Below are 26,410 nucleotides of genomic sequence, written 5' to 3'. Positions count from 1 at the left end.
AACACTGAGTTTTGAAAAAATCCAACTTCTCTAATGCTAATCTTTCAACCTTCCTGGAAGTTTGTTGGTTCTGTACTTCTAAAACATCTATTAAATTAGTATTTAAGAATTGAAGCTACACAAATCATACCTAAGTGCTCTCCATTCTCTGTTTCACCCTTTATATCTGTGTCCCAGTGATTATCTTCAGCTTCATCATCATCTCTTACTGCTGAACTCCAGTCTTTCATCTTCAGTAAGTACTGAGTCAGCGACTAAGAAAAAGCCCACAGAAAAAACAAACATTAAAATAAATACAAGCATTGAAAATGTAGTTACTATTACACTTACTTTTTCAGGATTTCTGTCCTTTATTTATTCCCCTTAGTAGATTAAGTGAGCCCCATACACAGGATTCTACATGTCTGATACTACTTTTTCTATTAGAATGTATACCGGCAGGACAACAGGTATGCCCTTGTGAAAACTTTTCATATAGCCAAGTATGCATGCTCTTAGCAAGGCTTGTGTATATACGATATACACGTCAGAATAAGAACACACTCCCAACTCCCACACATCAAATTAACAAAAAAACAAAACAAAACAAAACAAAACAAAACAAAAAAAAACACAAAAAACCCACAACCAACAAAACAAAAACCAAATACTCTGTCAGAACTAAGAGTTTTTCCTTATCTAACCTACTGGCTTCCAAGGCTATCAGACTGCTCCACTGTGCTTCTAAGCAACCTTTTTTGCTTATCAGGAAACAACAGCTTAACGTGTATTAACACAAGGAGAGGTTGCTAGACATTCTTGGAGCACAATGATTAGCATCAGTCTGAATAATTTGATTCAGCGCTAGCTGTCATAATTTACCTTGACTTGACTCTCTTTATTTTTCAGTACTTCTTCTATATCTGCTTTAGATGACTCAAACATCTTGGTTTGTTCATTTAGTTCACTAAATCGTTCACCCCATCCTTCAGCTTCCTGTAAAAGCTAAAAAGGGAAACACCAGATTAACATGATTGTCTCTTACAAGCAAGAATCAAGGATGAATAGCACTTGAGTCCGTTATGTGTATTATTGATACATTAGTGGAATTTTAACTGCTCACCCATCAGTAAGAATTAACAGAGAGAGACTACAAGACAGTTAAATCTTGAGAGTTGAAAAATAAGATTTCTATGTTATCGTCCAGTTGCTTAGCTGTAACAGCTCTCCACTGCAATCAGTTGTTAGGATATTTTTGAACATCTGTAAGAACAGCTCAGTTAATATTTCACTCAGTTTACACACTCTGATGTGACAACAGCAACAGATATAAAATACTGACAATTTGTGCAACAGCTACAAACACTAGGAACAGATGGAGAGAACAGTCATTCCCTAAAATATACACAGACTTCTGAAATTGTACCTGTGTCTTTTCACCCTGAAGAGGTCAGTGAGGTAAGGGAAACCAGGAATCTTTTTAGACAGCTATTTAAATTCACATGACTTGAAATAATTATATTATTTCTCCTAATCTTCTCCATAAATCTTAAAGTAATTTTTTTTTTAAATCCCTGTTAATGAAAGTGACGGCAACTGTATGTAATCAATATCTACTAGCATGTATCATTGCAATTAAGTGTGGTTAATTAAAAAGACAGCTAGATTCCAAGGTTACATTTTACAGACATCCCCTAGTAAAATCTCATTTCATAAAAATATTTCACAGCATTAAAGGGATTAGAACACTTAAGCATCAGTTCATTATAACCAACCACTGCAACATATTAACTACTTAATGCCTTCACATCTTGAGAACAAAATTGAATTGATGCAAATTTCTGTTAAGACAAAACATGCAGTACAAAGCCATGGGATACAGTACAAAAAAATCTGTCCTACGAATATGTCAAAAGAATATTACTTGAAGTTGCACAACAGGCAACCAACTTAAAAGCAGTCAATGTAAAAAAGGAATAACTAGGTTGAGCAACAAGAACATAACAGCCAGCGATACTAAAAATAAAACCAGAAAATGGTAGTTAAACAGGGGAACTGCCATGCAAATAGACAAGCAAGCCTGAACACTACTTATCAAAGACAAACTAGAAAACATAAAACAAAAGGTTTCTGACTAGAATTGGATGAACCCCACTTGGCACACAACTGCACCTTTCAAGCAGTAAAAGCCATGTATGAATTTGCAGCATCATGCAAGCTACGTAGTACAGATAAAACAAAAATACTCTATGCTAATACTGCTCAGAAGACGTACACAGGCAACTACTTTTATCATTAAAGGTCATCTTCAAAGGGAAGTTAAATTTTAAGAGATTTCTTCTTCATGAAGCCAAAGAGAAAATAAATTGACATGACTTTATATACCTCTAAGAATTACAATGAAGACAAATAGCAAGGATTTGCAGTAAGATAAAGCAATATATATTTCTAATGCTCCTGCAAAAAACAAAGCACAGAAAGTTTGGAATTCATTAACAGTTCCCCTGTTCAAACTAAAAGGCCCAATCCTTTCTCTGACACATCATAAATCTGACGCAGCACATCTGTTATATTGTTTAAGCTATGATGTGCCAGAAGATTATGACCCATTAGTACAAATGGACAGAGGAAGAAAGTACTCTAGCTTCTGTGAACAAGTAACACTTTTGTTACATTTTGAGCATAAGTGAAATTCTATCTTAAAAAAAAAAAGAAAAATAAAAAAGGGATATGGATATTCTAATATCACAGACTAACTCACATGCTTACAATCACCTCACAAAAAAAGAATACAAATAAGCAAAGCAGATACTTTCTCTTCCTTCCTTATCAGGTTCCATCAACTCTTATCAGGTTATTTATCTACTAAAAAGCATAGCAAAATACAATATACACAAATGTTCTCAAATTACTAAAAACTCCAACAGACCTCAGTTAACAGAGTATAGTCATTCATCCTAAATAATGTGGTTAAGGAACTGCTATACCCAGGTTATTTTACCTGGAAGAAACGAAAAAAACTTATTTTTATCTGGGAACCTGGCAAATTAATTACATCCTGGGAATTTTTACTGATTTTTTTTTTCCTGATTTTGCTTGATATAAACTGATTGCCTATAAGATGTAATTATCAGCACTTAGTATTATGTGACTCAAAGTACTATTTTTTTAATAAAAGGAAAGAAGAATAATATTATTTTCTCATACACACAAATAATTGGATTATTTCTGTTTGAACCCAATGAATTACCAGACAAAAAAAAAATATCCCCCCCTCTTAAAACTTTGTCCTGCTTCTCAAAGTTTACTACATAAGTATACTGTCACATCTGAAATAAAGCACTGAAACAAGACCCCTCCTCCTCATAGAAACAAAAAGGATATCTAGATTAGACAAAAAACTCTTGGAAGAAAATTCTCAAGCAACTTCATCTCACAGTGATAACACCTAAATATACTGTTTCTCCAATTACAGCATCTAATAAAATTGTCTTTTTTTTTGTAGTCACAAGCATGTACTCCCTTCTAAAATTTCAGAGAAATAGATAGTTTTACTGATAGAATTGTGCAGAACTGAAACATTCCTCCTGCAGGAAGTCTTCTATTTCCAGTAACTTTTTTTTTTTTTTCCCTGAATCAGTAAGTCTGCACAATGTCTTGATAAAGAGGACTAAAGCACTCCCCAGCTTTTTATAAGACTGCTAAAAACCAGCAGGCCTGTATTTCTACTCCACTCTGGCTGCCCAAGATAACAGGATCATCAGTCAGTCAAGAATATAAGCACACGTTCATTAAAAAAAAAAAAAAAAAAAAAAGACAACAAAACCATCCAAAAACCCCCAAAACACTCCATGAAACATTTAACGTTCTGAGAGAATATGTTTTCGTTAGGGAAAAAAATAAAATAATTTCACTGTGAAACTAGTTATTGCACAGGACAACTATTGCATATGCTGAACATTTTAAAATAATCAACATTATTTTGGATCTGGCTACAACACTGAGGAAAAATAAACAGCTAAAATTTGGGAAGTATTTTCTGTCCCTTCATCTTACTTACCTGACTTTCCATGAATTCATCCACAGTGGTACTACAATAGGTTTTTTACCTGCCCTTTGCATAACTGCAATTTCTTAATTTCTTTAGTTTTCTGGATCAAGTATAAGCATTTTCTCTCTGCCTCCGTAGAGGATCCTAAGCTGTGGACTTGCTCAAATCTTTCTGCTTTCCTCCAGATCTCAGCATAATTCTTACTAGTCTGACACTACCATATGCTCTTTCTCACTGAACTCCCCACAAACTCTAATAATTAAACTTCCTTAAAACAGAACTATTTTAGACAAAGTTATTCCAACATAAAATAATTTTAAAGCCAGGTCCTCTTCCTCATCCATTTAATACAACACGCAAGGGGTATTAACAAACATGCTGAGGATGAGCTCCTTAAAGAAGTTGTATTTACATAGTATCAGAAGAAAATACAGTATTTCTAAGGATAACCAGGAAAAACATACCTGTTTCTCACTTTCCTGCAGATGGCAGTTTTCATCTACTGCATCCTGAACTGATGTCTTGAGTCTCTCTGTATTAATCTGATACACTTTTAGGGTGGACTTGGCCTAAGTGAATAAAACAAGTGTGATGTTTAAACAGTATAGGTGAAGATGTAAGTATGGTCACGATGGTATTAGCGGACTTTCTCTTAGGTTTTTTAGCTGTGCTATATACACACTGTCACATTTTCCGTACTATTTCAGCAATTTCTGCTGACTGCAGTTTTGCAACATTGTATATCATTGTGTATCATTGTGGAGCAAGGCGGCAAAAAAAAGACAAGACTCTATTCCCAATAAATGCCAATCACAATACGAAATTCAAAGTTTCTAAATCAAGTCACAAAAAAGTACTAAGCCTTACAAAGTCTTTTAGTTTACACAGCATATTATTTCCGCATCCTTATTAGAAAAAAAAAAACAAAAAACAAAAAAACAGTAACTACATAGAGAACAGAGAAACTGCAAAGATTTGAAATCAGAAACTATAAAGGTTGTACATACCTCATCAATTTGTGACTGGATAGATTTTGCTTCATTCTCTAAAGACTCCACTCTCATCTGAATTTCAGCCACCTGAAAATTATTAGTTGTCATATAGCTTCTTCCACAGATTTGACTGAAAAGGTCTAGTCAATTATCAAAGTTATTTTCAAACTGAGAAGTTTCTACTGCCAAATCAGCAAAAAAAGATTTTAATCTTTTGAGTGTTTTCCTTTATGGGTGACATTTTTCTAATATGCTACAGGAAGTATGAGGGGAGACAAAATGGGAAATGTAGTTTTTGTTTCAAAAAAAAACACAAAGAAAATAGTTTGTCTTTTCCATTGAGAATTTTTCTGTGGGATTTTTTTTTTAAATTCATAGCAATAAAGACTAGATTATATTTATTCTTACCAAGTTATCATTTTCTGATTGCTTAGAATTTTCTTCTTCCAGTTCTCTTTCTAGATTCTCTATTTCTTTGTTGAGTTCCAAGTTTGACTTGTTCAGTTTTTCATGCATTTCCTAAATCAAGTTGTTTTGACAGTTAACGTAAAACATTTGACATTAATTAAATCTGAAGACAACAAGTATGTTTTAAATATGAGAGCAAAGTACGTTTAACAAAGTTCACCACATCAAGGATAAATCGCAAAGTACTCTAGAGACTCTTGCACGATAACAAAACATGTAACAATTAGCTCTGTAGGATCTGAGGTGCAGAGCAAAATAAATCTATTTGCTTTTTTGTTACATAAATTTTATAGAGCCCATTAAGTATTTGATTAACTTCTTCAGTACTCTTTTATAAGCATATTCTCAGTTTGGGGAGTATAAACAATGTACTGGTAATTTTTGCTTACAACTATGCTCCAGAATCTATGAAATTTATTTGAATTAAATCAGATGTGAGAAAAAATACTTCATGTACTACTCTCCCTCTCCGAGAAACAGGAAAAATGTACTTTTAAAAAAATGAAATATTGTCTAATATGCCATTTTGTCTAGTATCAATCATTTTTAATGCAATTGTTACAAAAACTTCTCTTAATTTAAATCCCTCGCCTCTATGTCATTTTCAGTAACCCAGGACTAAAATAACAATGCTCTCAATTAAAACAATTAAGGTCTTTTGGGTTTTGTTTTGCTTTTCTGTTGTTTGTGGTGTTTTGTTTTTTGTTTTGTTTTTTGTTTTTTGTTTTTTTTTTTTGTTTGTTTGTTTTTTTTTTTTTTTTAATATGGGCAGCATTTCTTGAAATACTGCCTTAAATTGTAGAAATAACAATTTCCATTTATCCTTTTACCTCAAAAAAAGATGTGTCTGTTGATTCTTTCGTAATGTTATCATCCTTCAGAGATAATTCTAAATCTTCAAACTGAAAAGGAAATACTTTATTTCAGAATGCATGTAAAGAATTGATTAAATAATAGCATTAATTTATGATGCTCTAGTCCGAAACACAGCCACCACCTAAATATTCACAAATGCACCTTGCTGGAAATCAGGAAAGCTTTAGCTCTAGTAGATTATCCCAGTGGCATAAACCAAAGACATTTTAAAGTTACTTCCAGGGAAATATACAGTATTCACAATTAAAGACAAAACTTTCTAACACCTTAATTGCATTTAAAGGCACTGACAGGAAAAAGCATTTGAAGAATTACTTTAAAACCTTCTAAACATCTTACTTTTTAGATGAGTTTCATACTTTAAATACTTGATAACCTGAGACCATTTCTGTTATACATCTGAAAGCAATAAATAAGGACCATTACCTCTTTTTTACAAAGGCTGAGTTTTTCAAGAATTTTGCATTTGTCTTCAACTAGTTCAGCAATTTTATTGGCAAGCTGTTTTTCCCTTCCTAAAAAAAAAGACAGATAAGTGTTGCAACATCCAAATACTTAAAAGGAGAAAAAAACCCAGAAAATTAATAAAAGAAGTCATACTCCAAAGAAACAGCAGAAAAACAAGCTTACCTACATAAAGTCGACTTCTAACCTGAAATGAAAAGAATAAATACTGAAAATGACTGATCAATTACTCTTGCAAAGTATCTTAAAGCTAATCTTTTAAGATGTGGTTCCATGATCAGTTTAACCAGGGTACTTTAAAAAGGAATATAAATAAATACAGGCTGTTGTGAAAAATGGGCAATTGTATCCTCTGCCCTTACTCCCCCCCTCCATGGCTGTGTGTTTGCCCTGTCCCTTTTCCACTCTAATTAAACAGAGGGAAGAGGGGAAAGGAGATTAGTTTCCACCTGGGTCGTTTTTATACCATACCTTTGTATAGTCATCACATAACCGTGACTGTCAACACAAAGCAGTAGTGGACATGCACAGCCAAAAGTGTAGGAATGAGGAAGGAGCGGGAAGCTCCACGTGCCAGCTCAGACTTACCTTCCTATGTGGAAAAAAATCCCACACATTATAGTACGTAACTGTTAGAGCTGCAGTAAGGGTACTACTTGATCAGCATCCTGCCCAGATGCAACTCAGTGGGAAGTGCCAAACCAGCAGCTGCCACGTGGGGTCTAGTGCCCTAGAATCAAAGTCTAACAAACTGTGGGACAGAATCTGTCACAAATGGCCTGGACAAATGAGGCAGAACTTGGCTGAACCCACAAAAACTTGACAACTTTCCAGGCTGGGCCTGGATCATGTGCCTAACATACAATGGGTCCCTCAGATTATCCTCATTTCCTCCTCATTTAAAGCCATGGATGGCCAAGGAGTCAAACTAATAGAAAAAAGGAGAAGAAAGTCCTAAGCACACCTTATCCCATCATCCCCCCAAAAAACAAAACCAAACTTCATTACTTTTAAGTAAGTAAACATTAATTCTTCAAAAAGCAGACAGTTCTGAGTATGGATGACTGAAAAAACTATGGATAACTTCTGTTACATCTAATGCAGTAGTGACATGTGCAGGAAGAAAACAATCCTAGAGTTGCTGCTTGACTGATTTTAGCTGAAACACCTCTTTCATACCACCTAAAGGGATACTGCTACAAAACAGAGGGAATGACCCAAATTACAAGTACATTAACTTACACAAATACAGATCCCCTTTGAGACAACCTGAATCGCTGCTGCAGAATGAAGTGGCATTTTTCCAGATCTAAGTTGATGTTAGAACACTAAAAATACAGTTGCTCATATCTGAAAAACTAAACTGCTATGCAACCTATCTTCAAACATGAGCACCATTACACCGAGCACCAAAGTCACATTCCGTCTATTTAAGAGTATGCAAAAACTGGGGAGAAATTTAGGATACTGAGTTATGGTCTCTGACTCCATTTCATTATCAGGGAGAGTATGGCAGGCAGCTGTTATTACACAGATTCTTACTTACTCACAATGGATGAGAAACCTTACCTCAAAAATATAATCTGATTTGTGCATTAAAAGGTTTCAGTACCGCATTTCTCAAAGTCATCAGCTTAGTGCTCACAAACAGCACACAATAAAATCGGTTAAGTGTTTCAATAAACATAATCAAGGTCACTGTCCAAAGAGTTTTAAAATTCCTCCCTTGATGGGAATCCATCTGGATGGCTTCTGCTTACAATTACCTTGAAAGACCTGAGCTGGTCTGGCTATAGCCAGGGTAGTCACAGAGATAGCAATGCACACAGCAACACGTCCTAGGGAAGACCCATTAAAATAATTTAAGGGCTGACTCTGAAAATCTGGTGTAGAAATTAGAAAGGGAAGGAAAAAGGAAGCCTTACTACAGTGAGTTTCATTACATTTCCTCTAACGACAACAGTCACTCAGTACACGTCGAAACACCTACTGTCTTAACAGACTAGTTCTCCATTTCTCTTTTAGAGGGATTCTGAATTCAATCACAACAGATTTAAAACTCTAAAGCGTTATGTATCTTGAACAGACTAACAATTTAAATTCAAACCATTAACGCACTCTACACATCTGCATGCAATTTGAACACTTACTGATTGATAACTTCTATACAGGAACAAGAGAATTGTAAAGGCTCCAACAATACCAGCACAAATCACTATCTCCCATGGGAAACCATACAGATCAAGACCAGGTCTCATATCTTCAGGCAGCGAAGCTACAGCCTAAAAAATAAAGTTAAAAGCTTAATCTAAAGGAAAAATGTTTAATATTTTTAACATAAATAGACACTACACGTGGACTTTGTTTACTTCTAAGGTTTGTACAGGCTCACACATCTATTCTTTTCCAAAACCCTTAGAAAATGGTTAGCAAAAGCCTTGGATTTTTAAATTAAACATTTACCAAGTGAAGGAAAAAAAATAAGAAAAAATTTCCAGTAAGATTACAATGACTAGGTAAAGCTCTGAAAACTTTTCCTTCTAAACCTACCAATTACAGTAAATTCTCCTTCAAGTTGTCCACGAGTTTCACGATTAGAAGAATCAATACTAATAAGTATTAAATGATTTACTAGTAAAAAACCTGTTTGATAGAAAAACCTGCTCAACCAACTTCATGCTAAAATATCATACATAACACAGGCAATGATTTAACACATTTTAAACACCTAAACACACTCACATTTTCTTTGTGAACAGATATCGTTATTTTCTCAAAGATACAACCTGGTTAACGTAGCTCGCATTTACTGCGCGCGACCTGTGTTTAAGTGCGTGTTAGTGTGCGATCGGGTCCTCATCGCGATTTCTTTACTAAAACGGCCAGACTGCACCCATCTCAGTCGAGAGGGGTGGTATGTGCGTGAAATGAAAGAGCGCCGGTTTCGCCGCCGTAGCGTTTTAAGGCCTCCGTTATTCCCGAAGAAAGGCCCAGCTTCAACAGGACCCCCGCGGCCGGGGTCCCCCGGCGGCGCAGCCCTCGGCAGCCCCCCCGGTACGCCGCGGGCTCCGGCGCGGCGCCGCTCCCCTCAGCCCCGACCCCCGTCGCCCCGCTTTCCCCAACGCCGAGGCGCCGCTGCGCAAGACCCCGGGCGGAGGCGGGTGCCGCACTCACCCTGCGCGCCTCTTCCCAGGCCAACCCGCAGTAGCGCTGCGCGCTCTCCCGCAGGCCCAGCCACAAGCTGGCAGCGGCGGCGTCCACGCCATCGCCGCGGCCACCGGCCGCCATCTTACCGGGGGGCGGCGGCACCGGCCCCGGCCCAGCGCCGCGCGGCCCCTTCCGGCTCGCCGCTTGACAACCGGCCTCTACCACTGCCGCGGGGACGGAGGGGGGAGGAAGAAACCACTGCTTGGAGGGGGGAAACAGGGCACAGGTGGGAGCAGCCGGGACGCCCCGAAGGGGGGCGGCGGGCTGTACCACTGCGACAGGAATGGAGGCGCAACACCGCCTCCGGGGGGGGTGGGGGGACGGGACGGAGCGGAGCGGGCGATACCACTGCCGGGGAAGACGGCAGCGCGGCAGGGTTGGCCGCGGCCGCCGCTCCGAGCTGCGGAGCCGGCGGGGCCCAGAGCCGGAGCCGCGCACGGCCGCCCTCGCCTCGCCCTCCCGGCGCCGCTGTCCGGCCCCGGGGGCGCCCGGCCCGGCAGACCTTCCCCTTCGCATTACGCCGCAGGCGGGAAGGACGGGGCCGCTCGCCTCAGCGCGCGCCCGCCCACCCCATCTCCGCCGGTTCTGCCGTGGCCGCGCAGCTGTTCCCCCGCGGGGAAACTCACCTCCCCCGGGGCCTCTGCCCTGTCCATCCGTGCCCCTGCAGCAACAGGTCTTGACAAAAATAAACCTGCCCGGGCAGGGTTGGTGGGGAGAGGCCTGGCTGCAGGCGGGGCGACATGCCGCCCCGCCGCCCCTGTTCCCGCCCGGGCAGCCGCAGCTGGCACCGGCCCCGGCCCCGGCCCCGGCCCCGGCCCCGGGGGGGCAACGGGTGGGTCAACGACCGGCGGCGAAGCGGCGCCCGGGGCCGCCCCCTGCTCGGGAGGCTCGGCCGCGCTGAAGCGCCGTCTCCTCCGCCGGGGCCCTCGGTCAAAAATGGATGGGTCTGGGGCTGCTGACACAAATGTCGCTGCAATGCCGCGTAGCAGTGGGTTCTTTTTCATCTCATTCGCTAGGACTGTTTTTGTCTTATATTTCCCCCCCCTTTATTTCCCCACATACACTTAACTACACATTTTTTAAAAATGTATGTTAACTCAATTTTCACAATGCAAGGTGAGTGAGTTGCTTGTGAAGCTGGTACCACCTAAGAAACTGATACGTAGAACTGGCTTTTTTAGCAATATCAAACAGTACAATAACGAGTTTGGACATAGCAGCGAACTACCAATGAGCATTGAAATCCAACCTTCTTCATGAGGGGGAAAAAAAAAAAAAAAAAAAAAAAAAAAAGCAAAGCCCTTCTGTTTTCTTCTAGGCTGCAATTTAGCCAGAAGCTAAGTACATACCCTGGAAATCAGGAACAAATACATGTGGATCTTAGCTTTCAATTACCCAATCTAAGCAAAGCTAAACCAAAGAACCAAAATTAATGAGGATTACCACCTACGACTTTAACTGATACAACTCTGTTTAGAGGGGACAGTGCAACACCATCTACCTTTTCTCACATTTCTCTGGCAGCATTGTTTCTTGTTCAGTTATGGCTGGTAAGGGCCACCTTCACTCTGTCCCTACATTTTGATATTTCAGACATCCTAGTAGCAATCATAATCCCATTTTGTATTTTTTATATTTGCTTAGAAGAGTATTTCTTACGCAATTATGAACTTTGGGAATCAAGGCTTTGAAATTACTTTTTAAAAACGATGGAGGTGGTTCCAGTTATTTTATTCATCCTAACCCAAACTTTCTAAATCCAAGCAAATTTAATCTGTACTGTCATGGGAACTCAAAGGTGCTATGACCTTCAGTAAAAAAAAACAAAACAAAACAACACCAAACAAATAAACAACCACAAACTAAAATGAAACAACCCAAATGCTGAGATTTTGACTACTGAGGTGTTTCCTGGCTGTTCTGTAAAAAAGAAACGAAACCCACACTAAACTGATCAGATTCTGCAGTGCAAACAACAGAGGCAGATGAACAGCAGCTAACCTGACATTTTCTTGTTCCATCTCTAACTCATTTAGTAACAGATACCCCCAGAAGCAAGGGGACTGCAGAGGGTTTATGTTAAAATATTTGTTTACGAGTTTCATTGCAGAACATAACCAATAACTGGCTTAATTTTGCACTAATGTCAACATTACATCACATAAAGAATTCTTACCTTTTTGATAATACTTGTCACTGCTGAAAATACAGATATTAACGATTCCCTGATTTCAAGAGCGTTCAAGCACAGAAGTATCTGATATATCCAGCCTCCTTCTGGTTTGTTCATAAGGAAAAAAAACAGGTTTTACATTACAATGGTCAATATAATTCCAACTAATTTTTTTTTAAGATTACAAATTTATTTTCCTTAAAATTAATAAACTTGACACTTGCCATTACTTGGAACGTAGTTCTGGATGGCATCTGAGAAAGGCTTTTTGACGTCAATTGGAGAGTCAACTACTGAGCTGTCCATTTTTTCTTGAGAATTTACTGAAGGAATCACTGTGGCTTTTGAATGTTGGTCACTGTCACATTCACTGTCTACAGCTGCATGCATTTCATGTGCCTTCTCTGGTGTTTCTTCTAGTAGCTTTCTTCTACTGCCTACTCCTGCAAATAATTGTGAAGGGAAATCATGCTTATTGTCAGAGGATTCAACTTACACACGTACACTTTTGTAAGATATTAACCTCTACAGAGATTTTGATTTTTTAATTTTTATTTTCTTCAACTTAGAGTGCTACATTAGAGTAAAGATGTGCTACAGATTTATGATTTAAGAATGCTTGTTCAAATAGTGGTCTCGGAACAAAGTTTGGAGGTTAGAGCTTTAAGCAAAACTGGTGTTGTAATAAAGCAATTAAAATCAATGTCCAGAAAAAATATGCTTGGTTTTCATAGTTAGCCTACAGATTCCCTGTTCAGGATTAGTAGGTCTCTTTCTTATATCCAAATACAAGTGGGAAAAGCTTTACGAAAAGAACACTTAAAAATGCCATGTAGGATTAAAGATTAACAACTTCCCACAAGATAAAAGACTTCACTGCAAAATACAAGAAACCATAGGCATGTTTATGCAGAAGTATGACTGAAGGCACCTAGCTGCCTCAGTTTCAGTGACTTGGAGTGAATTTCCTGAAGCCAACAAAATACCACTTTCAAAAAAACTCACACCTTGCTTACCCATGTAGAAAAACAAAAACCAAAACATTTACAAATTGATCAATTTTTTAATTCTCTGCTTCAAGCCAGTGGCTAAAGATATGCATCGCAAATAGTCCAATAGTCAAAAGTCAGGAAGAGTAACTGGCTCTTAAACTGTTACTGTTACATTAACTCAATCTGTATTATTAGATCCTCAAAACACCATAAATCAGTAATAATCTGTTGTATTTTTTTCCTCAAACAAAGCATATTTTGTTCTTGCTAAATCACTGTTAGTGAAGCATTAGTCCAGTACCTTTAGCTGCAGTTTGGGCTGCACACTTAATTGTTATAACAGACAAAAGCTCTGGCAGCTCTAGAAGAACATTCCTTTTTTCCATACATTCTTCCTGCCCAATATCGAAATTGTGCCCCTTTTGTGCAAACACAACCACTCGTTCCCTCTGCATAACATTGTCTTTATACGAGTAAGCTGTGATTTCGTGATGAATCTTTTCAAACTGCGGGTGCAGCTGCACCAATTTGCTTCCCTCACAGAGATGCTCTAAGGGTTGCTTAACATCTTGTTTTAACTTTAAATAAAATTGTTGGAATGTAACCAATGGGTTTGGTAAATCTGAATGTTTATCATACAATATTTGCCTGGTTTTGCTTGCTTTTTGGGATATGAACTCTGTCTGCCCTACTATAATTTTATCAATTTCCTTGGTTTTGCTGGATTCTGCAGCAGTATTTTTCCCCAAATGCCAGGCTATCCTTCCTCGAATTTATCTTGCATTTCTAAATTGATTTCATAGTTTTCAGCATGTTTCACAGATTTAGTAGTATCTTTTTCTTGTTCAGATTTCTCTTAACTCCCATCTCATTCTTCTGTGCAGTGTTTAATTCTACTAGTCCTAGTGTCATCCCTATTTTCATTCTTTTTTTTTTTTGACAAAACATGTATCCTCAGACTTTTTTCTACAGGCTTGATTGTTAGTTTTACTAAATACAGTTGCAAAGAACCCTGATGATCTAGTAAAAATACTACCTGGAACCCCTTCTGTTAGAATATAATTTTTATTATTTACATGTCTGGACTTTGACTCTCTCTGATTTTCAGATTCTTTTTTTCTTTCCCTCTCTTATCTTGTTTTAGTAGCAGCAATTAATTTTGCAGTATTATCCATCCTTTCCATTACAGTAGTATCTTCTTTTTCAACATAAACTTTATCAGCTGGGTTTCTGAGCAGTCCCAGGCTGCCAGGATTTAATTAATCTGTTTTTTTAAATAGCAGTCTGGCTGTCTAGTTTGAAGGTTTTAGGAGATACTAATTGTAATGCTATTTTTTTTTTTTTATTTTCTGTAAAACTCTCTTCTATTTTAGAAGAATCTATTAGGTTAAAAGTTCACATTCAGTCAGACTGATATCACGAGTGCTCTGTTGTTTTTATTCCCAATAGATTTTCTGTATAAATTCTTTTTTGGACTTGGATTTAGCTGAAGATTTTTGTATTACTGTGCCTTTTGAAGTAGTATTTGATGATATCTTCCAAAACTCAGATTGATTTTCTGGTTTTGTATCTTGCACTGTCATAACAGCTTGAATTGATGGGCCTAAATTTGATGATACAGAATAATCTTTCACTATATCACATGTGATTTTTATATTTCTTTCTAAATATAGAGAATCTTCGGAAACAGGGTCAGTATAATAACCTTTTATATTGGTGTTTTCCTGACTTTCACTACTCTTAGAAACACGTTCTTTAGAACTAGAATAACTAAACAAGGGTTCATACTTTCTTTGAGATACTTCAGGTTGTACTAGTGTTTCAACAGATAAAATTTGTGAAGCATCACTATTGCTAACTAATTTTACAAAGTGTTTTGCTTTTTCATGACTGTGTTCGTTATTTTGCAAGGCTAGTGAGAAAAATATATTGCTTTCTTGGATTGCACCCTCATCTTTTTCAGACAGCGCCTCACTAACTCCCTGATTTACTTGTATTTCATTGCTCTGTTATTATTTCCTTGTAATTTTTCATCAGTTTCAATCTGAGGGGTTTCTTCACTAAAAAAGATAATCTTGCAAACTCTGCACTTGCTCTTCTTCATTGTTGAACTCTGAAACTTCAGTATATCTGCAAACTTACTAAGAGAGAAGAAATGGCTCTGTTGTTCAGCTACATCAGACTTCTGTATTTTTTGTGTCTGAGGGATCACAATTCTGAGGTGGGCTAGGGGAAGAAGAAATATGATCTGATCTAATTGATTCATGTCCCTGTTGATTATCATATGAATCCATATTATAATTAGTAAAGCTATTATAGATATTTGTATACCAACCTGAGTGGCCATGTTTGCTTTCTGACTCCTGATTTCTCTTTTTAGCTTCAGTGTTTTTCAGCAGCTGGCTTTCTGATACCAAGTCATGTTCAGAACTGTAATGTTCAATTGCCTTCTCCTTGTCACCTGCTAGTATATCAAAAGATGATTCCATGCTATTTGAGGTGCTCTTGGTGTCATAAGGAACATGCACACTTGCTGGTATCTCCCCAGATTTTGGCATGTTACTGTTTGAATCTGTTATTTGTTGTGCATAATTCCTGTCATATTCTTCATCTGTCACTGCTTTAATGGTGTCCTGTGGTTCTTTGTCTATGTCTGATTCTTTCTGGTCTAGGGCCTGCACTTCATTCTTATTTGCTTCATCCTCTATTTCTCTGCTTTGCTGGTCTTCCATAGCAATTGTATCTTTCTCAGCATGGCCAAAATTAAGAACATGACTTAAACCCAAATTAAACCAATTTGATTTGGATCCTTCGCTTTCACTCTTTTCTTCTTCTGTCAGTAATTCTGTGACTGCTGTTTCCTGTTCATTACCGGAACGTCCAGGCACACCAGAAACATCATGGATTTGTGAATCCTTTTTTTGTGAGGACAAACCAACATCCACATTTTCTTCACCAAAATACAGAAAGTCTGTCAGTCCACTTTGAAACCAAATAGATCCTGGAGATTCTTGTTCCTCTTTATCATTTGGCTCCTGCAAGTCATTTTCATCAGTTACCACTATTTTTCTGCCTCGGTATGTATTTTCTTCTAAAGATTCAGCAATGGCTTTTAAGGGCTCTTCATCATTGTTACTTTCTGTGGTGAACCATCCTGCAATCCAACTAGATCGAGGTGGAATGGGTTTTACTGGGACACTGTTTTGCATTTGTGGCTCTTCAGTATCATCTTTTCCATTCTCATTTTTTCTGACCAACTTTTTGCTTGCAGACTCCTCCTGAGTGTGAGATTCCTTGGAATACTTTTCAGAGGCTGGTTCAACTCTTTCTTCCTTTTGCATGGAGTCTCTTGTATGTTTTTCACACAGCTTTGATTCTGCATCAGATGATGAATATTCACTTTCTTTTTTGTGATCATGTAATGCACTATCTTCATTTTCAAAAGCATACTTATCTCCATGAAGACAAAGGAAGTCAGTTTCCTAAAAGAACAATATTAACTTTTAGAATGCTTTCATGTGTCATTTTCTACAGCACTGTGTAGCACGGCAGTATATGTTTATTCTCCTTCTTTCTGTGTAGGTATACGTGTGTATAACTTTACATAAACGACTAAATAATGATATTATTCCTAATGGTTCTAGATAATTTATCAGATAAAAATTATTTTAGAGGACAATAAAGATGCAAATGGAGCAATAATGAAAACAACATATTCTGAATTACCTGAAATAAAATATGCATCAACACTTGAATTTCTAACTGGATGTTAGATTTTCAATTGCTGTGAACTACCTTGGAAAATCTGATAATGTTGGTTTACCTTAGTGAGCACTTCAACTTCTTCTGCAATATAAACTTCTTCAACCTTCACAGCATCTTTTGGGAAATATCCAAAATCCTTTCCTTTCTGTAGAAAATGTAAAAGGAATGAGAGCGTTTAAACTTCAGTGATAAGCATGTTAGGTGCTTGCATATATGCTAGAAAAGTATGAATAGACAAATAAGTTTACAGCACTGCCCCTAAGCCCTTTATTTTGTTTGGTCAAAATATTTGTTTATTTTTCCTTCGTAAAAGCATTCCATTTGCCACTTCAGAAACCAAGAGTAAGTATATTACTCTTGAATGTTGTTTTGTGCAGAACCAAACCATTGCCTTAACACTGCTTCAGCTGAAGACAGCATTGTGTGCACAGATGGTCTCAGCCAGCTCCTACTAAAATTGGCTGCAAATTTCTCATTGACTTAAGTGGGAGAAAGATTATGCCTGAATAACTAATGACCCATAATAAGTTACAAGAAAAGTAGGGTATGAAATTCAGGTATGAGGCCAGTTGAAGAGAAAATGGCAATGAAGATGGCAACACTACAGAAAATAAGTTGCTGATAATGCCCAAAAGTGTCAAGTAAGGGTCAGTCTGAGCAAGAAAACAACCACTAGCTTTCTATCAAACCATTACACATAGCCTTTAATGGAGAAATACATCTTGGAAAGTAAGGAGTAGTGAGGTACCTGCAAAGATACTCTTGGATGGAAAAAAGGAAGAGAGAATTTCACTGTTAAACAATAACTGTGACAGATCATTTATTAAAGAAAAAAAAAAGAAAAGGAAAAGCTTACCAATATCTTCTGGTTTTGAAGCACTTGCACAGTTTTACTAGCAGTTGGATTTGGATCAATGCATCTATTTCTTCTTAGCTATAATATAACTTCACGGCTGTTCTAACTACATTGTCAATTGTTCCAAATCATTAAATACGCCTGATAACTTCTCTGGGAAATTTCCCTGAGCACTGAACTCTGAAGTCAGGTCCCAGTACTGGGTCACTGATTAAGCAACTATAAAACCTTCTTACCCACACACTTGTAGGTAGGTACCTGACCTGATAGACCTGAAAGTTTGTAAGGGAACCAGATGAAATTATTATAGCCAAATGATTAGATGAAGGAGACAGAAAACTTGGATTCTGATAGTGACTTTGTTTCTCCATAAGTGATCTTTGCCAAGATTTGATTTTCCCTTTCTATATAAATATAATAACAACGACCCGTCTCCGAAATACTATATTGATCCATGACTGGTTAATATTACAAAAGAGATGGAAGAACCATAGGAGCAAGCAGACTGCAGTTGTCATGCTATTATTATACTATCTAAAATATTTATGGGGAAAGTCTTTCAGACTGAAGTACTTACACTTCCTGTCCACAAGTTTTCATTTTTCCTTGAAAGTTTGGAGTATACGATTATTTCTTCCCCTGTTTTGAAGTTAAGATACCGGCAATCAGGCCCTAAGTAGTCTGTAATGGCTTGAACTCTGCTCATTGCCGCTGGAATAGTATGTAGAAAGAAAGAAACAAATAAATATAGCAGCCATTTTGTCTGAAGTCAGATACAGTACTGAAGAAGTCTGATATATAGATATAAATACATTTAAATGGTTATTAATACATCAATATGTGCTTTGTTATGATACTAGTCCATTTAGATCATCAAGTGGAAAGCAACTAATGCAAAAAGCAGCCCTATCTTTCCTATTTACTACAGACATCAAGGAGAAGAGCTCTTGTCCTGTACAGGCATTTTCTGGTCATTATTCAGCTGAAATGCATGTGGAGCATCAGCAAATTCAACTACTAAAGTCAGAGCTAAACAGCTAAAAAATACTTCCCAGGCATATTTATAATTGTATATTTTAGAAATTCTAAGTTAAATCTAGTAACTGTTTCAGGGATTTTGTCCTCTACTTTAAATAGATTTATGTTATGAAGAAAATAGGTAAGTTTAATCAATATAAACCTTAAACCCATTGTCAAAATCGAAAGTTTCCCATTCAATTTGAATGACTTGAAATTCTCTTTGTTGCCACTCCTGTCTTCCCACAGAAGCCACTACTGATGTGCTCTGGTCAGTTTGGAGACCATTCCACATGCTGTTCCTCAGAGACAGCCATCTCTGAGCATCCAGAACCGCTGAAGTCAGTATGGCTCCACAGAAAAATAAAGATACATCAGCAGAGGAAATCTAAGGTCTCTTCCACTCCCGGACAAGCTATCCACATTGAAAGTGCAACAACTAAGGGTACCAAACAGTGGAGACAGCGTAGAAACAGCTTTAACTACATGTGATTATGACAGGTTTCACAGTGGTAATCAATGGATAATAAATGGGGCGTTATTTATCGCTGCCCACTTGTGATTCAGTGGCTCTGTCTCCTGCAGAGCTATTTATTCCCCAGGAACTCTGTAACTAGCTACTGCTCTTACTTCATGTTAGAGGAGAAAAAAAATAAGTAAAGAGGATATATTAACAGAGTCTTTTGCAGGAAGGAGTACAAAAACCCAAACCAGTTTGCTCAGAGTAGAAAAAAATAGGGTGTTGGAGAATGGGCTTTGAATGTACTATAAACACAAGATACATCCTCTTCTTTCTCAGTTTATAGCCTTTCACGTTTGTTTTTTCTTAAATTTCTTTTGTACCTGTAAAGAATGAGTTAAAAATACTTTAAAGCTGCTTTATACTGCCTGTTTTGAGGAAACCTGAGAAAAACTAGCTATTCAAGAGTATTTTTTTACTGAACTTTGATCTTTATATACTTACACAACACAATCCAGCAAGTATTTTTTTCTCTTTTTGTTTGAGAAGTTTAAGCCTATTGCTCATAAACTTAGTATATTGACAACAAACATTTTGTGTGGCTATTATTTTTCAGTTTGTTTCATTGCTAATTTTTACATTATGGTTTTTAATAACTGCACATACACCATAGACTGCTTTTAGAAAAAAAAAAAAAAATTTTACTTACTCTCACATTCCTGATCACCACACTTCTTCCATTCTGAAAGCACCTTTGTACTCTGCAGACTTGTTAAAAATGAAACTGCTAACAGCAAAATTCTCTGATCCAAGATCCTTGACATTTTAGATTGAATCTAGAATGCACTGAAACTCTGGAAGCTGCATTGATGTGCGGTTAGCAAGAATATACTACATTATTTTTTGTAGCCTAACAAAACATTCTAAGTAAATTTATAATCCTATTCTCTGTCTTTCATCTGTTTAAGCAGAAGTACACTATGCTAACCTGCTAACAATCTGCAAAGTCAGGTGTCCCAATTATATGCATATGTTTAATAATTAACTATGTTCTGATAACTAGACTGATGTTTTGAATACAAAGAAACTATTTCTGGTCACATCAAAATTTAGCTTCTATCAGATAGGTTCTTTTGTACTGAGTTTGTGGAACGATGTGTCAGGGGAAATTCAACAAGAGTAATATTAGAATTTTTTCTGGATTATGAATGCATTTTTAATATATATCTTCCATCTGATTTTAAGACGGACTATTAATTTTATGCTTACATTGATTTACATGATTGCCAATATAACTGCTGACAATTTTCTAGCTTTTTTGTTTAATAAACTATTTATATTTATATATATGAATCACCAATCACCATATTGATAAACATTCTTTGGAACCACTCTGATGGCAGAGGTAAGAGCCAGAGTCAGCCTGTTAGTACTTCAGCACTTCTGTTTCCAACCAATTTATAAGAAAAAAAAAAAAAAAAAAGCCACAGTTTAATAAAAGTATAATAAACTAATATGTTTTAGATTATTTATAGGTGGTCATTGGGAACTCAGAACAGAAATTTCTTCCACATATTCTTTTGCAGTTTTCTCATGCGCTAGATGCTAAGTGCAATCCTTTAGCATGGGGAATACTTAGTCAAATCCAATGTCTTTTAAAGGTGCCTGGCAGTTTTCAGGCTCTTAAGACAACTAGAAAATCCATATGCTACCTCTACATCATATAAGCACAGAGCAATATACCAAAGCTAACCAGATTATATGTCCTGCTTTTTAAGGAATACCCTCTGTTTCTTAGCAACCTGTTATCCAGGATGGATTTATAAATAATGTTTTCTCAAATGCAGGTTATGCTTTAAAGAAGTAATTATGCGGGGAGCTGTACATTGGTTATAAAGGTATGAAGTTGTGCTATAAATGACAACTTGCAGAGAGGTTTGTGTTAGAATTAAGCTTTGCTTCAGACGCTCCCTTCATTGTGCTGCACTTCCCTGGTCACCTAAACACAGAATGTCTAATTTACCCACAAAAGGGGCTTCACCTTTCCTTTCCCACTTTGCTGCATGGGGTAGCCTTTCTCCCTTCTTGATAGCACCCCAAGAACCTGCATTCTTTCCCAGCTGATAATCTCTGCAGTCATATGCTTCCTAGTAGGCCTGCCCCTCCTTCAGTCCTGAGCATGACTCAGAATTCGCTCCACTTTCCCCCTCCTTGAACCTCAGCTGTATCCTACTTGCAGCGCAGTTCTCCTCCCTCCTGCCCCACAACCCAAACCTGCCAGACCCCGGTGCTTAGCCCCATTTACCGAGCCAGCAAACAGACCATCTCCTGGATCTGTTGGAGAGGGCACAAAGTGAGCCAGGGTCACGTTAACCAGCAATATCCCGCAAACAAAAAAAAAAAATCCCAGAGGATGACATATCCTCCAGTTGCAATCTAACACTTTGGCCCCTTCCTTTGCCACATGACCACGGTCACACAAGCTGATCCTATGACCTAGCACACCAGCTGCCTCTGCTGTTAGGTAAGCTGCCGGAGAGCCCTTTTGTGCACCAGGGAAATGCACAGTAGGTGAGCCGCCCCTGCTCGCTCCTCACTAGCTTTGATGCAGCCCCATCCCCAACAACAACATTCTCTCCCCATCTCTGGATCTTGTGTTGCTTATTGGGGACCTTCCCTGGGGTCCTCTAGGTTTATCTGTCGGAGGTGAAAGGGCTGAGAAATGGAATACCAAGCAGCCGAAACATGGCAAATACAAAGAAACCTCGTGAGCAAAAAAGTAGGATGGGCATTTTTTTTTTTAAATTCCCAAGCCTCTACAGATGGGTGACAAGGAATATACATTAAATTTATACCGGGGGACTCTATATATACTAAATGTTGTACAAAATCAAAAAAGGGACAGCATTTTTATCCCACCAATATTAACAGCTAGTCAGAAGAGTCTTTCACAATGTTGCACGCCAACTGTAGAACATGGGACAAAACACACTAATGGGCCTAGAAAGGTTAATCATCCCTTTTCGAGTCTGGTAACATGGACCTGATTCACCTAAAATTGGAAAAGCCAGGTATTCTGACACCTAAAATTATGTATGTCAAGTTTCTATGGGAGAACAAACTATCAGATCCACACCTTGAGGTCTGCACATTATCACTGTATTTGTCAAAATAGCTATGCAAATGGCCCTGACTTCAGTTTCATATGGAAACCTAAACTAATTCTCAAGTCTTTATGTGGAGATAAAAGGTTGTAGCTCATCCTAGATACTCAGTTTAATCTACATGTGCAATTTTCAAGTTATTCTGGGCACTGCTCATTATGTAGCTTAGTCTCAACAACCATTCTTCTAGGTTTGAAGCTGTTAAAAGGCTGATGAGCACTGCTTTCATCTCTGTTCTATGTTATTTGTTCCACCAGTAACTTGAATAATAAATCATATTTATATCAAATATTATTTTCTTCTGGGTGTAAATCCTATACTTGATGTTATACAAACATAATTTCTAATCACCTTTGAACTAAAGATAAAAATTCATGGAATTTATCATAGCTTGCTTCCAAAGGACAAAGTTGAAAGCTTTAGAGCAGATAGACCGAGACTTCAGTTAATTTCTGTTCTGCAGAACTGAAGCAACAAATGTGAGTGCTATTACATATGCAAAGACAAACAGTGCTAATGAAAAAGTAAGATCTATTTCCAACAGCTTTCATTAGGATGAAACTATTAAGTTTTTATTTGCAGTGACATCTTAATAACTTTAACTACCAAGCTAGAAATGCAGACATCCTTTCTGATATATTAAAATTCACAGAAGGATCAACTCAGAATTAATGGTGTAATTTAAATAAACTGAGTAGTATGGCACGCTGGATGGTTCTTTTAAGACATGGATCTGTATAAGTAAAAGAGATATTGCATTTCGTAGACTATTCAGTAACTGTATTAACAATAAAGAACCCAAAGCAAATCATAAATTGGCAAAAGTTCTCCTAAGTACATTAAAGTCAACATCAATTTTATAACAAGAACTGTATATACAGCTTTGGTTATATTCTTGTGATAGCACCAAAAGGCTCCATATGGAACGTAGGGTTTCACTGTGTAGAATATTGCACAAATACACGGAAGAATATAGTCTATGGCAAAAGCATTTAAAAAATATAGATCTCTTGATTTAGGATGTTTGGATGAAGATACAGATCAACTTTTACACTGAATCAAATGTCATGCCAAAAATATTTTTTTTAAACAAGTATCTTACAAAAATTTGTAAATCAAAAGGAAGAAAAGGAACACTAATGCTCTCTTCCAGTTAGACAAATCTAAGCAGCTAACAATCATCCATCATCCAGATTTAAACCAACTTTTTCAGCCAGGATAACAAATAGCAAGAAAAAAGCCTATTATAAAAACAGTTACAAGCATGACAACTCACAGTGCATTTCTATAAAATCACGGAACTTGTGACTTAAATTACATTGAATCTTGATAATACATTTCCAAGCTTTGAATGCCTCACATTTTGTTGTATAATAGAACACTGTCACCTAATAACAACTGCCTGAACAGGGTTTGTGGTAAAACATGCATTTGTTATAAAACCCAAGATGGGCAGAAAAAAACCCAAACTCTGAAAGAGCAAAATTATAACCTCCAAAACACAGATCTCTGTATATTAGTCATATACCACTGCCACAGCATTTGTCCCCATCACAAATACATGTAGGCTCAGAGAAATACTTCTTCGAGTAGGGAAACTAAAGATCTGGGACATACATAAAAAATAATAGGTTTGTCCTGCTGCACCACAGTAATTGCTACAAAATTAGCAGCTGAACTCAAAATTATAACTGCAACCTAACCACAAGACCATTGCTTTCCTGATAAACAAAAGATGCTCTAGAAATCTAGTTGCAAATTTACTGGTTTTAGAAATTAATTTTGCTGAATGGGGGTGTCTAGTTCACTAATACCTACTTTCCACAGAAAAATTATGTTCAGGTTTCCTCTGAATACATACAGTGAAGCTGTTCTAAGCACAAAGACATCACCTTAAGTAAATGAACAGGAATTTGAAGAGGTGTACCTTTTATGCAAAGTCATGTTTCAGCTTATGATTAACGAACAATCTGTGTAAAATCTGCTCTGACAAGGACTCCGAGTGGAACATCATGGAAAAAACACATTCTTGGAGCCTTCCAGTTTATCTGTGCATCAGGACTGAAGAAAAAGACAAATAAATGGTATAGAGTCTGTGCAGAGTATAAAAAAAGCTCTCAAAAGATCCCCAAACTGCCTTCTAAAGTTATACTTAAAGCTAGAAGGGACCATCTGATGGAAGCACTCCACAGGGCAGGCATAGAGCATACATGGTATGCTGCCCACTCAAAGTATATCTACATCATTCTTAGTTTTTCCCCTTTTCTATCACTCCTTTTTCCACGTTACTTGAGTGAAAAGAGAACAAATTATTTTTCCTTTGATCTCTACTCACCATTATGGGGGAGGGAAACATGAAAATGTTTTAATCATTTCCTACCCCTATACTACATGCACTTAATTCTCAGAAACCCCAAACTGTTGCATCAAATTCAGTCTTGAAATTGTCAGCTATTTGAAAGAGTAGGCTGGGAACAGAGGGAGGAAATTGCACCCATGGTCTCAGCCCTACCCACAGCTCTGAAGTTGTTTCAGGATAAGAGGATGGGACCTTGAGGGCAAATGTAACAATTCCTAAAAATACTACTGGTTTATAAAGATACAGGTCTTTATGTAATATTATGCTACCATCTTACAGTATTTCTGTAGTGGAATATTGGTTGGAATATCTAGCTTTTAGAAGACTTTATTCTTATGAAGTTATCACATGCTGATGTTTATGTTGCATTGAGCTGCTTATATTTAGCAAGGCTAAATATTAATTAACAGCACAGTTTAACCATGGCAGTAAGTTTCTTCTAACATTAAACTATCAAATACATCACCAGCTTTGTACTCAGCAACAAAACTCTGGTATTCTCACCTTGTCAGAAATACATTGCTGCCAGCAATATAATCAATCCAATCCCTAGTTCAGTTACCAAGACCCACCACACTGTTTTTATAACCCCTGTTAATATGCTCTTCTGGAACACTGGTTTCTGACTAGGAACCTACTTCTCTAGCTTTACATAATGACTACAGTATCAGCCGTTAAAACCTGTACAATAAATACACTAGAGCAGTGAATCACCCAAGCTCAGACTAAGAAAAAAAAAAAAACAAAAACACCTACTGATTTAAAATGGTTTCCAAAGGCAATTTGAAATGTGTAGTTAGTGAAGCATGCAAACCAGTAATTTACCTCACTACTCAGTATAAAAGTTTGTTCCTTGTGGTAAACTGCCATGTTTAACATCTTCAATAGGCATTTGAACTTTTGCTTGTCCTTCAAAAGAGAAGGGACATTAAACCACTACATTGCTCTGAATGGAGGGAAATATGGTTGGAGACTACTGACAAGCTAAAAATGATTCTCAGTTGTAGAGAAGCAGAGGCAGATAGGAGATTGAAGTAGCAAATGGACTGAAGAATCGGAATAAAGCATTGAACTTGATGAGACAAACACTGAGGGGCTCTCCCACTGTGTCTATTCGTGCTGAAAGAACACTCCGCTTCATCCCTTGCTTGAAACATTTAAGCCAGGAAGTTCAGCACTTCAGAACACAGATGTCCGCCACTACTCTCAGTTCAGAAAAATCCAAAAATTGACACCCTCCCAAACTAGAACTTTGCAGAAGCCTAATCTATGTTCCAGAAAAATGGGGTATATACGGCATTTTGTACACTAAGATAAGTTTACATGTAATTTCCATTCTGAAATCTTTCTAGGACTTCCTGGCCTGTGATTTGGCATATGAGATATGAGAATTACCTTCCTGCCACAACACAGATTATACCAGTGTTTCTTATTTAGTTAATAGACACTAATTAAAGCCTGTAAGAACAATTTTGGATACAGAGCTTCTAAAGTACAGTCACCTGCAATTATGATTCATGCTTTGAATGTACAAAGGCTAAAGGAATACACCTGTGTTATAGAAGACATCATAGGCGTCAAGAGAG

The 26,410-nt window shown here is 37.4% G+C and overlaps 1 protein-coding gene across 3 annotated transcripts in view; it reads right to left on the bottom strand.

Moving 5' to 3' along the window:
• MIA2 (MIA SH3 domain ER export factor 2) overlaps nucleotides 1-24,518 on the bottom strand; it is a 41,825-nt gene extending 17,307 nt beyond the window's left edge. Inside the window, exons 1-15 of one of the 3 annotated variants that reach the window (XM_042791137.1) lie at nucleotides 24,393-24,518; nucleotides 18,402-18,535; nucleotides 17,027-17,113; nucleotides 15,539-16,685; nucleotides 12,436-12,654; nucleotides 12,215-12,315; nucleotides 8,982-9,113; nucleotides 6,997-7,018; nucleotides 6,793-6,881; nucleotides 6,321-6,392; nucleotides 5,431-5,541; nucleotides 5,038-5,109; nucleotides 4,495-4,599; nucleotides 862-984; nucleotides 131-254 (exon numbers count right to left, since the gene is read on the bottom strand). In XM_042791137.1, coding sequence (XP_042647071.1) covers nucleotides 131-254; nucleotides 862-984; nucleotides 4,495-4,599; nucleotides 5,038-5,109; nucleotides 5,431-5,541; nucleotides 6,321-6,392; nucleotides 6,793-6,881; nucleotides 6,997-7,018; nucleotides 8,982-9,113; nucleotides 12,215-12,315; nucleotides 12,436-12,654; nucleotides 15,539-16,685; nucleotides 17,027-17,113; nucleotides 18,402-18,530 — 2,533 coding nt within the window. In that variant the 5' untranslated portion in view covers nucleotides 18,531-18,535; nucleotides 24,393-24,518. Of the gene's footprint in view, nucleotides 1-130; nucleotides 255-861; nucleotides 985-4,494; nucleotides 4,600-5,037; nucleotides 5,110-5,430; nucleotides 5,542-6,320; nucleotides 6,393-6,792; nucleotides 6,882-6,996; nucleotides 7,019-8,981; nucleotides 9,114-10,005; nucleotides 10,247-10,664; nucleotides 10,968-12,214; nucleotides 12,316-12,435; nucleotides 12,655-15,538; nucleotides 16,686-17,026; nucleotides 17,114-18,401; nucleotides 18,536-24,392 lie in introns of those variants that run through there. The other 2 variants (XM_042791138.1, XM_042791139.1) reach the window with 2 other exon arrangements.
• Nucleotides 24,519-26,410: the final 1,892 nt, after the last annotated feature.

The sequence above is a fragment of the Tyto alba genome, unplaced genomic scaffold, assembly GCF_018691265.1.
Source record: "Tyto alba isolate M040663 unplaced genomic scaffold, T.alba_DEE_v4.0 Super-Scaffold_18, whole genome shotgun sequence".
NCBI classification, from domain to species: domain Eukaryota; kingdom Metazoa; phylum Chordata; class Aves; order Strigiformes; family Tytonidae; genus Tyto; species Tyto alba.
Note: the sequence above shows the minus strand (reverse complement) of the source record. Positions and strands in the feature narration are given on the sequence as shown.